Source organism: Oncorhynchus clarkii, chromosome 21 (assembly GCF_045791955.1).
Source record: "Oncorhynchus clarkii lewisi isolate Uvic-CL-2024 chromosome 21, UVic_Ocla_1.0, whole genome shotgun sequence".
In the NCBI taxonomy this organism is placed as follows: Eukaryota; Metazoa; Chordata; class Actinopteri; order Salmoniformes; family Salmonidae; genus Oncorhynchus; species Oncorhynchus clarkii.
In genome coordinates this window covers 40,052,055-40,068,003 of record NC_092167.1, presented here as the reverse complement: position 1 = coordinate 40,068,003, position 15,949 = coordinate 40,052,055, and the positions used below count along the sequence as shown (strand labels likewise).

General features: G+C 43.5%; 1 protein-coding gene across 4 annotated transcripts; it reads right to left on the bottom strand.

Annotated features, from left to right (window-relative positions):
• Positions 1-166: 166 nt before the first annotated feature.
• Positions 167-15,384, bottom strand: LOC139379051 (coronin-1B-like). Of its 4 annotated transcripts, none has more exons than XR_011628358.1 (12): positions 15,248-15,365; positions 13,644-13,849; positions 12,870-12,992; positions 12,410-12,539; positions 7,877-8,058; positions 5,457-5,576; positions 3,366-3,470; positions 3,102-3,247; positions 2,803-2,860; positions 2,263-2,601; positions 1,671-1,856; positions 167-324 (listed from the first exon to the last, which is right to left on the bottom strand). XR_011628358.1 is itself a non-coding variant. In XM_071121794.1 (11 exons), the coding sequence occupies exons 2-11, from the start codon at positions 13,845-13,847 to the stop codon at positions 1,734-1,736; spliced, it is 1,530 nt and encodes a 509-aa protein (XP_070977895.1). In that variant the 5' UTR covers positions 13,848-13,849; positions 15,248-15,384; the 3' UTR covers positions 1,067-1,733. The 4 variants fall into 4 exon arrangements, 2 of the variants coding, with proteins under 2 accessions (XP_070977895.1, XP_070977894.1); XR_011628357.1 differs by having other exon boundaries at positions 14,889-15,305; XM_071121794.1 differs by lacking the exon at positions 167-324 and having other exon boundaries at positions 1,067-1,856; positions 15,248-15,384.
• Positions 15,385-15,949: the final 565 nt, after the last annotated feature.

The following is a 15,949-nucleotide window of genomic DNA, read 5'->3' as shown; positions in this document are numbered from 1 at the left end:
GAAACTAAATAATTGTACTACTGGTAGAACATATTCCCTGTTTGTTTACTTTCCTATTTTTTTGTGTGTATGTCAGTACACTGGCTTACTAATACATTTTAATGACAGCTATGACTTCCTGACACATGACCAGTGAGGGTAATTAAGTGCCTGTTGCACAATGCAAAAGAGAAAGGAGTGTTTATTGGAAGATTTGCACAGTGGAGTGTTATTTTCATCCTCTATTTGTTCACAACCACACACATAAAATGTGTATTATGACAGAGCATACAGAAATATTAATCAAGTAAATAAAACAAACACATGAGCCCGATGTGAACTAACCTGGTCCCAGGACTGTTTGTGCTGTCTCGCCAACTCCTGTAGTCATTGTAGACAATACAGCCTTAAACAGATCTGGGACCAGGCTATATGTGAACAGTACCCAAGGCTGCAAAAGGGGTGAGGTATAAACTGCGGATAAATGCAAACAAATCTAAATGTAACAGTGAAGTTTATAACCCTTTGTGACAAATGATACTGCATGTTGCTTCATTCACCTAAGACAACTTAGTTGGAGAGCACAAATTAAGTATTACCTTCTAAGGTTGAAAAAAATAATTACAAAAATCATCCAAAAAAAGAAACATACATGATAGGAATGTTTTTTAAGCTACCTCCAACTCACGTCCTTCACATCATTTGTAAGAAAAAGAGCTTCATATCAAAATAAACATTATTTGGAAATTGACCGATCTGTTTTTCTTTATATGTCAATATATGCGCTGTACAGCACAATTCAATACAACTAATCCAATCGCAATGAACCAGTGCAGTTTTGTAAACAGCATAGCGCTATTAGCATATACAATTATATTTATAATACCAATGGTCTGATTTTAGAGTAATAGCTTCCTATGATGGTAATGTATAAAGCCAACGTATAAAGCCATACATGTACAAATGTATAAGTATTAATAATGGAGTATCACATTTGATATGACATGATTAGCAGCTGTAACTACCTGATGAAACAATCCCTAATGGATTCACAATGCGAGTGCTTCAATGAACACAGCAACTGTAAATGATCTGGCAATCTACTTGGTAACATTTATTGAGGGTGTACACACATACAATGTACACTGATGTGCCATTTTGCAAAATGTACCAAATTAACATAGACCTTTGTGCCAGATGTCATAAGGATTCGTGAGTAGGCTATGATTGATTGCGCATGTCTTAGGTTTTGTAGTGATACACCTTCAAATACTGTCACCATCGATGCTCCTTCAAAAAAATCTGGTGACATGTCTTACTGCAATATGGATGTTTTATACAGATGATCTCCATTCATCCTATATCACCTGCCATCTAACTGAAGCAGCATCTATAGAGAATGTAGGGTGCATCTCAATTGTTTCCTTGTTCCCTCTTCCTTCTCAAACCCCATTGGAAGAGAAGTCTCAAGGGGAGGAACCTCTGACCTTGTCCTCCAATGCGTTTTGAGAAGGCGAAGGGAGAGGATGCGAGGGAACAAGGAAACAATTTAGATTCACCCACAAAACACCTTCACTATAACAGTTCACCTTATTCTCGGCCCCTCTGTGATATACACAGTTAGTCACGGAGCTACACTTCACTACATCCTCCCACTCAGCTTAAGGTACTGCTGTTGATTCTAGTAAGGCTATGGTCTATGGAGTTTTAGTAAGAATGCCCTTTGGGTGTAGTGGTGATGCCCCATCGGCCAATCAGACATCCCCATCCTCGATGCGGACCAGCTGCCTCTCCAACAGCTCGATCCTCTGGCCCTGGGCCAAGACCACTGAACGAAGGGCCTTCACCTCCGCTAGCACCTCACTCAGCACCTCCTCCTAGAGTGTGGGAGAGGGATCGAGGGATAGATGGGACGAGAGGGAGGTGAAAAGGGTGAATGCAGTCACATACATGATGATATCCTAAATTGTCACTTTTCTGGCACTTCTACCTCCATACTCATACTTACTTCTCTAAGGGAGACACCCTAAACTTGAGCAATAAGAAACTAGTTACAAAACGTTTTGCTAAATCCCAAATCAATTCGTCACATACACATGGTTAGCAGATGTTGCGAGTGTAGCGAAATGCGTGTGCCTCCAGTTCCGACAGTGCAGCAATATCTAACAATTCCACAACAACTACCTAATACACCGTTTATTAAAGTGGCTACAGTGTGTCCTGGTGAATACACCCCTGCTATGCTTACTGCCATACCCACGTATAACCAAACTCCATTCTCACCTCTCTTCTCGCCCTATCGGATGCTCCTTCTCCTTCTGCTCGAGTGACCCTCTGCTGCACCACCCCCACCCCCTCGCTCTCCATTTCCTTGGCGGTGGTGGTTGCCGTGGGAGAGGCGGCCTGCCGGGGGACTGGGGTAGAATCCGTCCCGGAGCCCTGCGACAGCAGCTTGGGCTTGTTCCTGAGCTTGTCTCTGTGCTTGGAGGGGGTGCCAGCATAGCCCCCGCTCAGAGAGACTAGCAGGGGTGCCGCGTCCTGCCCAGCGATCCAATCCTCGGCCAGGAGAGAGGGCTCCACACCGGCAGTGTCCGGGTACAGGTCCCCCTGGAACAGGTCTGACTGAGGAGGCAAGAGAGGGGAGTGGGAGAGGGAGGTTTGAGTAAAACTCTCTGTTCCAATATCCACATTAACATGCCACTTGGAATCCATGCCAAAAACATATCATTCTACTAAGTGGGACGCTAGTATGGCTATTGGAATATGGCCTTAGTCCAAAAATTAGTGAATTCAAATGGCTTTGTTTCAAACTGCATGGCTTACCTTCCGTGGTACCGTCATAGAAATGGGCTCTACTTTCCTCTCATGCAATTTGTAGAACCTGCAATATGAGAAAGAGAGGAGACCGATATTAAATGAAAGAAAGCGAGAGTGAATGAATGAGACAATGAAAGCGTGAATGAATGAAAGAAAGACAAGATAGAAATGAATTACAGTGGGAGGGCATGAAAGGGGGAATGTAGGAGGGAGAGAGGAGTGGTGAAAGAGAAAACAAAGGAAGCAAATACACAGAGGAAGAATTCAACTAACAACCATGAAGTCATGCTGAAAAACCTGTTCACCTGGCGATCTCACACTTGTTGACGTCCACGCCCCTCTTGCTGAGAAAGCCTGCTCCTCGCTGGGGCTCTTTGCTGCTGTACAGGCTGAGAAAATGGACATAAGGCGACTCGTCTGTCACCTCAAAGTACCGGATGGTGCAGTCCCCCTGAGAGTGATCAACAGACAAAAGGGACTGAACCAAACATCCAGGGGGATCTTCTAATTTGATCCTATGCCACCAGCAGAATTTGTTGAAAGTGTGGTAGGAAATGGGTGTACTGTACCTTTCCACACAGGTAGACCATGTTAGTGTCAGGGTCATAGTAGGGAAGGAGAACACCGTTACTGGTGTCCATCTCCTGCACTGCCATTGGCTCAGACATATCATTCTGCAACACAAATACCAAATACTGTTCATTGACTACAGCATTTGAATCCTATTGTTCCCTCCAAGCTCGTCACCAAACTCAGAGCCCTGACAGGAAGACCACAGGCTGTGAGGATTGGCAACACCTCCTCCACACTGACTTAACACAGGTGCCCCCCAGGGGTGTGTCCTCACTCGCTGTTTACCCACGACTGTGTGCCTTTGCACGACACCAACATCCATCATCAAGTTTGCTGACAACACCACGGTTGTAGGCCTGATACCAACAACGAGTCAACCTATCAGGAGGTAAATTAACTAGCATTGTGGTGCCAGGACATTAACCTCTCCCTCAACGTGTCAAGACGCTCTCGATGGTGCAGCGGTAGTATTTGGAGAGAACCCGGGGTGGTGTTGGTTCATGTCAAATCATTGGTGATGTGTACGCCGAGGAACTTAAAAATGCTGACTGTTTCTACTGCAGTCGCGTTGATGTTGGGGCTTGTTTCCCTCTGCTTCCTGAAGTCAACAATCAACTTCAAGAAGTTGATTGTTTTAAGTTCCTTGGCGTACACATCACCGATGATTTGACATGGACCAACACCACCCCGGGTTCTCTCCAAATATTACCGCTGCACCATCGAGAGCGTCTTGACCAGTTGCATCACGGCCTGGTACAGGAATTGCTCTGTCCACGACCGCAAGGCCCTCCAACGGGTGGTGAAGAGGACCTAATACATCACTGGGGCCGTGTTCCCACCCATCCAGGACATCTACTTGAAATGGTGCCTGAGGAAGTCCTGCAGCATCAAGGACCCCACACCCCCCAGCCACGTGCTGTTCACTCCCTTACAGTCAAGCAAACTGTATCGGAGCATGATGTCTGAGTGCAATCACTTACTCATTCACACACACAAACACTGATACCAGACTCTTATTGCTAATACTGTTAAATGTAAAAAAATTCCCCTGCACTGCCCCTTCCCTGATACATGTGTAAATATTGGAACGTAAATTGTTCCTTCCTGTATTATACTTATGCTAAAATGTTTATTTTATTCTACTGAGACATTTACTTTGTTTGTATTCTTATTTATTATTGTTGCATTGTCGAGATTGTTGGGCTGTGTATACCACCTGTGCGTATCCCTTACGACTAATAAAACTTGAAAATATGAGCTTGGATTTCAATGTACTTAATCTCATGCTGATAATGTACGTCACTGCTGTGCCTGGCTGAACATGTAGCAGCTGAACCTGTTGATCTAGCTACCTTTCCAAGGTACTATGAAGATTCCATTGTTTACAGTTAGTTTTCTCTTAGCTCCCACTACTTGGTCAGCGTGAAGTGAACCCCTAGGTGCTGCGTCAAGGGAAAATAAACAGGGCTGACCTGAACTGTCATGACACCGCAGCACAACACTCTCCTCTACCATACACTCCCATACGACTCAACAAGGTCATGTACACTGTGTACAAAATATTGAACACATTTCCATGACAGACTGACCAGGTGAAAGCTATGATCCCTATCGATGTCTCTTCAAAATCAGTGCAGAAGGGGAGGAGACCAGTTAAAGAAGGATTTCTAAGCCTTGAGACAATTGAGACATGGATTATGTATGTGTGTCCTTCAGAGGGTGAACGGGCAAGACAAAATATTTAAGTGTCCTTGAACGGAGTATGGTAGTAGGTGCTAGGTGAACCGGTTTTTGTCAAGAGCTGCAACACTACTGGGTTTTTCAAACTCAACAGTTTCCTGTGTGTATCAAGAACGGTCCACCACCCAAAGGACATCCAGCCAACTTGACACAACTGTGGGAAGCATTGGAGTCAACACGGGCCAGCATCCCTGTGGAACGCTTTTGACACCTTGTAGAGTCCATGCTCCAATTTAGGCTATTCTAAGACCAAAGGGGGGGGGGGGGGTACAACTCAATATTAGGAAAGTGTTCCTAATGTTTGCTATTCTCAGTGTATATGAAATGTGTCCATCCAGCTGCCGTACCGTATCCCACAAGGCCAGCTGCCTTTCACTCATGCGGCTGAAGCCCGTGGTCAGGATCTTCCCATCCGAGAGGAACACGGCCCTCATGGGCCTGGTGCCGTCGTGGACCTTCTCTTTCACCTGAGGCACACAGCAACAAGTGGTAGGTAGAGTCAATGTCAAAAGCCACATGTACAGAAGGTAGAGTTCATACAATATACAGTACTTGGGGGATTTGGCTGAATCCAATTTTCTTTGATAAGAAGGAGATTTTCTTAAGCAGTGGAGAGTTTGTGTGTTACAGTCCACTTTGTGTTGGTTACTTTCACCTTGAAGGATAATACAGTTGTATTGCTTGTTATTGGTACTTAAAGACCAGAGGAAAAGGCAAAGCGAGAGTGACAGCTGGGTGAAAAATCTGTCTTCTCCAGACAGATTTATTTAATTTATTTCACTCACCAAGCAAGGACTTTTGGTATGGAAGTCAATGGGCTCCAAATGGCTATGCGTATTCATGACATGTGGCTAGTAGCAACGCATCTCTCTCCATTGAATACAGGCGGTTGACATTAACGCCCCCAAATTCTAATATTCAAAAAAGTATTAAAATAAACTAAATGCAGCCATCAATCCAAAGAGAGGAATAGGCAGGAGCTTGACAGCCCACCGTTCTGCTCTGTGGACAACAAATCCCGTTTTTAAGATGGAAATGTACAGTTGAAGTCGGAAGTTTACATACACTTAGGTTGGAGTCATCAAAACTAGTTTTTCAACCACTCCACAAATTTCTTGTTAACAAACTATAGTTTTGGCAAGTCAGTTAGGACATCTACTTTGTACATGACACAAGTAATTTTTCCAACAATTGTTTACAGACAGATTATTTCACTTATAATTCACTGTATCACAATTCCAGTGGGTCAGAAGTTTACATACACTAAGTTGACTGTGCCTTTAAAAAGCTTGGAAAATTCCAGAAGATGATGTCATGGCTTTAGAAGCTTCTGATAGGCTAATTGACATAATTTGAGTCAAGTGGAGGTGTACCTGTGGATGTATTTCAAGGCCTACCTTCAAACTCAGTGCCTCTTTGCTTGACATCATGGGAAAATCTAAAGAAATCAGTCAAAACCTCAGAAAAAAAAAAGTGTAGAACTCCACAAGTCTGGTTCATCCTTGGGAGCAATTTCCAAACGCCTGAAGATACTATGTGCATCTGTACAAACAATAGTACGCAAGTATAAACACCATGGGACCACGCAGCAGTCATACCGCTCAGGAAGGAGACGCATTCTGTCTCCTAGAGATGAACGCACTTTGGTGCGAAAAGTGCAAATCAATCCCTGAACAGCAAAGGACGTTGTGAAAATACTTTTGTACCTGTTTCCTCCAGTATCTATATCCACAGTAAAACGAGTCCTATATCGACAAGGCCGCTCAGCAAGGAAGAAGCCACTGCTCCAAAACCGCCATAAAAAAAAGCCAGACTACGGTTTGCAACTGCACATGGGGACAAAGATTGTACTTCGTGGAGAAATGTCCTCTGATCTGATGAAACAAAAATAGAACTGTTTGGCCATAATGACCATCGTTATGTTTGGAGGAAAAAGGGGGAGGCTTGCAAGCCGAAGAATACCATCCCAACCGTGAAGCACGGGAGTGGCAGCATTATGCTGTGGGGGTGCTTTGCTGCAGGAGGGACTGGTGCACTTCACAAAATAGATGGCATCATGAGGGTGGAAAATTCTATGGATATATTGAAGCAACATCTCAAGACACCAGTTAAAGATCTTTAAAGTTAAAGATTGGTTGCAAATGGGTCTTCCAAATGGACAATGACCCCAAGCATACTTCCAAAGTTGTAGCAAAATGGCTTAAGGACATCAAAGTCAAGGTATTGGAGTGGCCATCACAAAGCCCTGACCTCAACCCTATAGAACATTTGTGTGCAGAACTGAAAAAGTGTGTGCGAGCAACGAGGCCTACAAACCTGACTCAGTTACACCAGCTCTGTCAGGAGGAAAGGGCCAAATTTCACCCAACTTATTGTGGGAAGCTTGTGGAAGTCTACCTGAAATGTTTGACCCAAGTTAAACAATTTAAAGGCAATGCTACCAAATACTAATTGAGTGTATGTAAACGTCTGACCCACTGGGAATGTGATGAAATAAATAAAAGCTGAAATAATTCCTCTACTATTATTCTGACATTTCACATTCTTAAAATAAAGTGCAGTTCCTAACGGACCTAAGACAGGGAATCTTTACTAGGATTAAATGTCAGGAATTGTGAAAAACGGAGTTTAAAGGTATTTGGGCTAAGGTGTATGTAAACTTCCGACTTCAACTGTAGATATCTCGTCATTATATCCAAATCTCTTAAGACTTCTTTCCATTCATTTGCATGGGTGTGTCATCCGACATAGGACAGACAGGACTCACCTTGAGGACGGTGCCCCGTCGCGGGTCGATGACACGCAACGCCTTGTCCTTGCACACGGTGCAGATGGCACTGCCCTCCCGGTTCCAGCTCACGCTGTAGATCAGGTCGGGGTGGGCATCGGCTATCTGGTAGACCAGCTCCCCCGTGCCCACGTCCCACACACACACCAGGTTATCACAGCCTGAGAGAGAGAGGAGGAGAGAGCCACACATAGAGAGACAAAGACACAGAGAGAGCGATACAGAGAGACACAGCAAGACACAGACAGCGACAAGAAAGGAGAGAAGAGATGCAACATTCAAAACAGGTGTTTACACAGCATCTAGGAAAGCACAGACAAAAGTGTTCACAGAAGAGGGTTACAACAAGCACACTACCAATCTCAGTTCACCAAGACGTCAACCACAATAAAAGTGCAGAAGTAAAATTGTGTGTAGGAGTTCTGTAGTTGTAGACAACTAAAACCTAAACGCAAATGTCATATGGATACAATCAAATGTATTTGAAAAGCAAATAGTCATAATACAGACATAACATCCTAAATAATGCAGACAAACCAAATTGCTTTCAACATTTGAAACCTTAAGCTATATATAAAAAATATTTTAAAAAATAGTCACACTATATAAACACCCAGTAATTTATTGGGTCACCTGAAAAAGAATGTGTGTGTATATATGGGTCTACTGAGAGAGAGAGAGATTTATACACTGCTCAAAAAAATAAAGGGAACACTTGTAAACAACACAATGTAACTCAAAGTCAATCACACTTCTGTGAAATCAAACTGTCCACTTAGGAAGCAACACTGATTGACAATTAATTTAACATGCTGTTGTGCAAATGGAATAGGCAACAGGTGGAAATTATAGGCAATTAGCAAGACACCGTGCTGGACGTTTGGCATTTGCCAGAGAACACCAAGATTGGCAAATTCGCCACTGGCGCCCTGTGCTCTTCACAGATGAAAGCAGGTTCACACTGAGCACATGTGACAGACGTGACACAGTCTGGAGACGCCGTAGAGAACGTTCTGCTGCCTGCAACATCCTCCAGCATGACCGGTTTGGCGGTGGGTCAGTCATGGTGTGGGGTGGCATTTCTTTGGGGGGCCGCACAGCCCTCCATGTGCCCGCCAGAGGTAGCCTGACTGCCATTAGGTACCGAGATGAGATCCTCAGACCCCTTGTGAGACCATATGCTGGTGCGGTTGGCCCTGGGTTCCTCCTAATGCAAGACAATGCTAGACCTCATGTGGCTGGAGTGTGTCAGCAGTTCCTGCAAGAGGAAGGCGTTGATGCTATGGACTGGCCCACCCGTTCCCCAGACTTGAATCCAATTGAGCACAACTGGGACATCATGTCTCGCTCCATCCACCAACGCCACGTTACACCACAGACTGTCCAGGAGTTGGCGGATGCTTTAGTCCAGGTCTGGGAGGAGATCCCTCAGGAGACCATCTGCCACCTCATCAGGAGCATGCCCAGGCGTTGTAGGGAGGTCATACAGGCACGTGGATGTCACACAAACTACTGAGCTTCATTTTGACTTGTTTTAAGGACATTACATCAAAGTTGGATCAGCCTGTAGTGTGGTTTTCCACTTTAATTTTGAGTGTGACTCCAAATCCTGACCTCCATGGGTTGATACATTTGATTTCCATTGATAATTTGTGCGCTTTTGTTGTCAGCACATTCAACTATGTAAAGAAAAAAGTATTTAATAAGAACAGTTCATTCATTCAGATCTAGGATGTGTTATTTTAGTGTTCCCTTTATTTTTTTGAGCATATACACACACACACACACACACACACACACACACACAGTGAGCACCATAATTAATTGGACAGTGACCATTTTTTGTTATTTTGGTTCTGTACTCTAGCACTGAGATTGAAAGGATACAATGACAATGAGGGTGAAGTGCAGGCTGTCAGCTTTAATTTGAGGGTATTTTCATACACATCGGATGAACCGTTTGGAAATTATAGAAGCTTTTGTACATGGTCCCCCCCATTTTCGGACATCAAAAAACATTGGACAGTTTAACATAATGTAGAATAAAGTAATCATTGTTAATATTTGGTCGCATATCCTTTGCATACAATGACTGCTTGAAGTCTGCGATGCATCGACATCACCAGACGCTGGGTATCTTCTGTAATGGCTGCCTGTAATGCAGCCATCTTCAGTTCCTGCTTGTTTCGGGGACTTATTGCCTTCAGTCTCCTCTTCAGCATGTAAAATGCATGTTCAATTGGATTCAGATCCGGTGATTGACTCGGCCAGTCAAGGTTTTTACACTTTTTGGCCATCAAAAAAAACCTTTGTTGCTCTAGCAGTATGTTCAGGGTCATTGTCTTGTTGCATGATGAAGTGCCGTCCAATGAGTTAGGAGGCATTTGGTTTTATCTGAGCAGAACAAATATTTCTGTAGACTTCAGAATTCATTGTTCTTCTTCTGTCTGCAGTCACATCATTGATGAAGACAAGTGAGCCTGTTCCACTGGCAGCCATACAGGCCCAAGCCATAACACCCCCTCCACCATGTTTCACGGATGAGGTGGTATGCTTTGGATCATGGGCATGTCTTTTTTTTCTCCACACTTTCCTCTTTCCATCACTCTGGTACATTATAATCGTTGTCTGATCTGTCCACAATGCTTTTTTCCAGAACTCTTGGAGCTCTTTTAGGTGCTTTTTAGCTAACTGTAATCTGGCCTTTCTGTTCTTCAGGCTTATCAGTGGTTTGCATCTTGTAGTGTACCCTCTGTAGTCCTGCTGGTGTAGTCTTCTACGTATGGTAGACTTTGACACATCTACACCTGCATTCAGGAGAGTGTTTTTGATCTGTTGGCCTGTTGTCTGGGGGGTTTTCTTCATCATAGAGAGTATTCTCCGGTCATCCACTAGTGGTCTTCCTCAGTCTACTGGGTCTTTTGACATAATTGAGTTCACCGGTTGTTTTTTTTCTTGTTAATGATGAACCAAACTGTCGACTTGGGCATGTCCAGGGTTTTTGCAATGTTCCCGATTGATTGATTTTCATTTCTGAGCCTTATGACAGCCAGCTTCATTTGCATCGACACTGCTGTCTTCCTCATGTTGTCACACCCCAACAACAACCTCCAAAGGCAATAGCAAAGTCTAGAATCAATACTATTCCTCAACAGCTCTCCTGCATTCACCAACGACACAAATGAATACACCTGCCTAACGACACACATTTGTGAAGCCAATACAACAAACACTTGTACCTTAAAACGGGGGGGACCATGTACAAAAGGTGCTGTCATTTGTAAACGGTTAATCCGATACGTATGAAAATACCCTCAAATTAAAGCTGACAGACTGCACTTCACCCTCATTGTCATTGTATCCTTTCAAACTCAAAGTGCTAGAGTACAGAACCAAAAGAACAAAAAAAAAATGGTCACTGTCCAATGAATTATAGTACTCACTGTATATGACTGTGACTTATTTTTATAGCTTATAGTTTATCCGCCATTAGTCAGCACCTCTACATAAAATAATTATCTCTGGGTGTGCGCCAGCTCATGTTTTTTTATTCTAACATTTGAAACCTTCCTAAGACCTCTTGAAACCTCTTTAGTTTCATGTTAACCACAGTCTCCTTTAAAACTTGCAAACCACATCAAATGTATTTATAAAGCCCTTTTTACATCAGCAGATGTCACAAAGTGCTTATACAGAAACCCTGCCGAAAACCCCAAACAGCAAGCTATGCGGAAGCACGGTGGCTAGGAAAAACTCCCTAAAAAGGCAGGACCCTTGGAAGAAACCTAGAGAAGAACCAGGCTCTGAGGGGTGGCCAGTCTTCTTTTGGCTGTGCCGGGTAGAGATTATAAGAGTACATGGCCATTAAGGCCAGATCTTTCTTCAAGATGTTCAAACGTTCATAGTTGACCAGCAGGGTCAAATAATAATCACATGCTGTTAATTGCAAGGGAAGGAAACTCAATTCCTAGCTTGTATAATGCATTTGGAATGGAACTGTCTTTCATGTAACACCTCTCCAGTACGTTTAGAGCTGTCCTTAGACTCTCACCATTTACATTGACTGCTACATGTTAGCTTTCTCTGGCAATCACACAGGGTCCAACGTTCGACACATGGGTGGCTAACTAGCTAGCTACATGCTACCCTGACGCATGACCAAACTGTGTCCTAACACTATCATTATGTCTACATTTCCAGGTGTGAGCGTGACTACATGCAACACTTCCCTCTTAAAACACTCAGTTCTTTTTTCTCAGAAAAGTCCTAACATAAGAGGTCTCACATTATCATGGACCTGGGGATCCAATTGTGCCCCTACCATGTCTACCTTTCCTTTTGCCAATCACATTCATTGATACAAGAGGCATCGCTAGTGAGTTGGATAGTCCAAGGACAGGGGACAATGTCTGCACCTCAAGTAGTCTGCCATGCATTGTCCTCTCAGACGGCCATGGCATTATGATCACAGTATCCGACGTGAGACAACGAGGTGCAGATAGGTGAGGTTACCTGCAGTTAGGAGGATGTTGAAGGCTGTCGGGTGCCAGGCCAGGATCCCCACTCGTTTGCTGTGGCCCTCCAGTGTCACTACAGGCTCTGTCATTGGCCCTGTCAGCCCTCCATCAGGGACCTCCCAAACCTATCATAGACAATACAACCAATGACAACACTTTGTTACAGGAGTAGAGCATACAACTGAACCTTTGTTTCAACTCTATAGGCCTAACCAATGACTGCATCTGCAACATTCTCAACACAAATATTCCCTCTGGATAGTAGAACATCTATCAACATAATGCCATCACATAATAGTGCATCTGCTATGTCCCCTCAAGGATCCCATAACTATCATCCAGCAGTCCACCTAAATCTAAGCCAAGCTCTAGACAAGGGTTGAAAGTGTCATCGCAGACTACTGTGAACTGCTTACGCTGCTTTTTTAGAAGGCAGCTACGTTCCCATCACTCACCTTTACGGTGCAGTCCTCCGAGGCACTGGCGATGATGTTGTCGTCATGGGGACACCACTGGACGTCCAGCACCGGGGCTGCGTGTCCACACACCGTGGGAGTGGCCTGGTCAATCCTGCCACTCTGTGGGAGAGAAGCAGGTGTCATGTGGGCCAGGTGACAATTCATCGTCAGATAAGTCACAACCTCCAAGGTCGATCTCAATACTACTTACTCACCAACCGAAAAGCACTGTTTAACATGAAAATCAGTGGGTCAGGAAGACTCAGAGTTGCTAACATATTGCTACAACCCATCATGTAACGTCAGCCCAGTAAGAGCAATTCCATGGCAACGGAATTATGCTTTACTTTAAAATGTATGTCAAACAAAAGCCAAGATTTCAAAGTTTAACAAACCATAGAACTCCTTGCACGAAGACTACTTTGAACAATTTACATGGTCAATAAAAAATAAATAAAAACATTTACTGGAAAAACTGTGCAGATGCATGTTTGGTAACAGAATTACGGTAAAATCGCCCTCAGTTTTATTCTAAACTTTGTAGGTGCACAGTTCTTCCTCTGAATGTGTTTTTGTAAAATGTTCTGAGTTCTTTGGTTTGTTCAATTTTGAAATCAATGGTTTTTGTTTGGTATATATTTTAAAGTGAAAAATCGGAGTCTCAGCATAATACCATTACCATGGAATTGTCCATAAACACCTTTGGGGTATTGATCCGATGCTTATCCTCAATCTGAGAGAGGTTGGATGTTTATGTGGGCGAGTACAAACCTTGTTGAGTGGCAGAACGAGGAAGGCCCCTCCTCCGCCTGATTCAATGATGACTGCGGTGAATTTGGGGTTCACAGCGCAGAGGGGCCCGTCCCATGTGACACGGGACACTCGGACATCATCGATGCAGTGCTCAGCCTTCCATGCCTGGGCGAAAACGTGCCTAAACTTGCTCTGTCTGACGACGCCTCTTCGGAACGACATGACTGAAGAGGGAGATATTACTTGTTAACAATAATACACCCTAAGCAACAACATGACAAATCGATGTGGAGGTTTTTATCCTCAACTTTTAATGATGTAGCTAGTCTATGCAGCCACACCCCAGGTGAGAAATGTACCATGGTTCCAATATATCTACCACATCAAATACATATTGAGACACTCACATGCAAGTAGCGATTAGAATTCTGGTGGCGCTAGTTTTGCTTCTTGCAAGTCAGTGCTAATAGACTCGTGGTAACTGGTAGGCCTATCAGTTCCAAAACTTTTTGAGCCATGTTCTTTTAAGAACATCCTCAAAGAGGTTACAATGTCAAGAGTCAAGCCTATGAAACAAATTGTCTCGTCCTGTCTCTGTGAAACCCTTATCAGCTCAATAGGAGCTGATTGGGGGACACAATATGGCACTAACCAATAAAAAAAATGTATATTCAGTTAATCAGTAACATTTAATGAGGCTGGGGATAAGAACGTAAGTAAACAATGTGCAACAGCCAAATTCTCCAATAATGTGAGTCAGTCAGTTCTAAGAAGAACATTGGGGGGGGGGGGGGGGGGGTTGGCAGTTAGAGAGAGACGACTACAGAGGGGAGGGGGTGCTACTCAATGCTTTATAGTTGACGATCCAGTATCCATCTAAACAAGGGTGTTAACATGTGTTTGTGTTACATCTAACGTAACAATGTAGCCTATAACAACGTGATAGTGAGAAATGTTGGCTTGGCTTGCATCCAGATCATTTGAATGTAAGACTGTCACTGGGAGTGGTAGGTGTAGTTAGCAAATACTGTAGATGCACAACGCACATTATTAGCATCAACATTAATGGAAAAGGTGGGTCGGAAAATATAAAAATAAAAGGACACAAAATACAACTAAGAGAATGTATCAACAAATAGCCTAAAAGTAGCCTGCCCTACTTGGAGAAGCATTTCGACAATGTGAGGTTTGAGGAGATTAGTCGAAGTAAATACACCAGCAAGTTTTAGTTAAACAAAACAGACATTTTTTCAGTTACTCTACCTCGATTTCAGGCAACTTCAATTGGAAAAGATAAAGGCCGAAGACTAGAACGTGACAAGAGGAAGCCAATAGAATAATCCGCCACCAGCAGTAACTTAATCCTTTGCTATGTCTGAGAGACGGCTACACAGCCGACCTACCACGATGGCAGGAAATAATTGTTGTAGATGGATAAACACAAGCGATGATTAGCGCTCAAAAAAAATAAAGACGCGCGGCGCACAATCCTGTTGCAAAATGATTTTCCACCTAGTTGGTTAAAAAATGCGTATCTGTGGTGCAATACTTAAAATGAACAGACATGTAAAACGCGTCAAAATATTGGTAAATTAAAATGTAGACAACAAGGGAATGGTTACCAGGAATTATGGGCGTGCGACGGGAGAGATGCTGACACTTCACACTCCGTGCTGGAATGATTACTGTTTGGAACAGACTTCCAGACTTCCGCCCCTGGCAGGATATAGTGGATGTGGCGTTGTTGTATCCATCGCATTTCTCAACAGTATTCTATTGGATTGGTTTGCTGCACTAAAAACAAAGGCCTACTGTACTACCTGATATGCTAAACAAGTGTTTAGCATGTGTGTAAGTGACGTATTCTGTCAACATTGGCATTACATGATGGCAGCAAAAAAAAATCTGTTTAACCATGTCAGAAGCATATATCAGGCCATACGTGCACTCATGTGACTGAAATAACAATAACGAGGCTATATACATGTGGTACAGGTGTTGTGCCGAAAAACTCCCCCCCTGCCAGAGTCCCCCCCTTCGCGTGAACGCGCACGCACTCAATTATTCATTGCTGCGACTCCCATACAAATTGGGGTCACTGATCACGTTAGGCTGCGTTTAATTTAAAAAAATAAATTATGTCGGATTTACCGCGGGGGAGGCACGAGTAATGTCTGCAGTTTTCGGTTTGGCTGTTTGTTTCAATAAATAAATATCTTTGCCAAAATTCGTCATCGCTCCCATGTCTTATTCGACTTAGTAGTTGTTCTGAAGTGTTTATTGCTTGCCTACATTTTACTCCCTCCTCTATGTTTAATATAAAG

Bases quoted from the DNA above. Each gene is read 5' to 3' on its own strand.
- LOC139379051 (XM_071121794.1), bottom strand. From the start codon at position 13,847: ATGTCGTTCCGAAGAGGCGTCGTCAGACAGAGCAAGTTTAGGCACGTT. The intron at 12,540-12,869 runs GTGAGTGATGGG...TGTCTATGATAG, and splicing joins CGGAGGACTGCACCGTAAAG to GTTTGGGAGGTCCCTGATGG. The intron at 3,248-3,365 runs GTACAGTACACC...GATCACTCTCAG, and splicing joins TGGTCTACCTGTGTGGAAAG to GGGGACTGCACCATCCGGTA.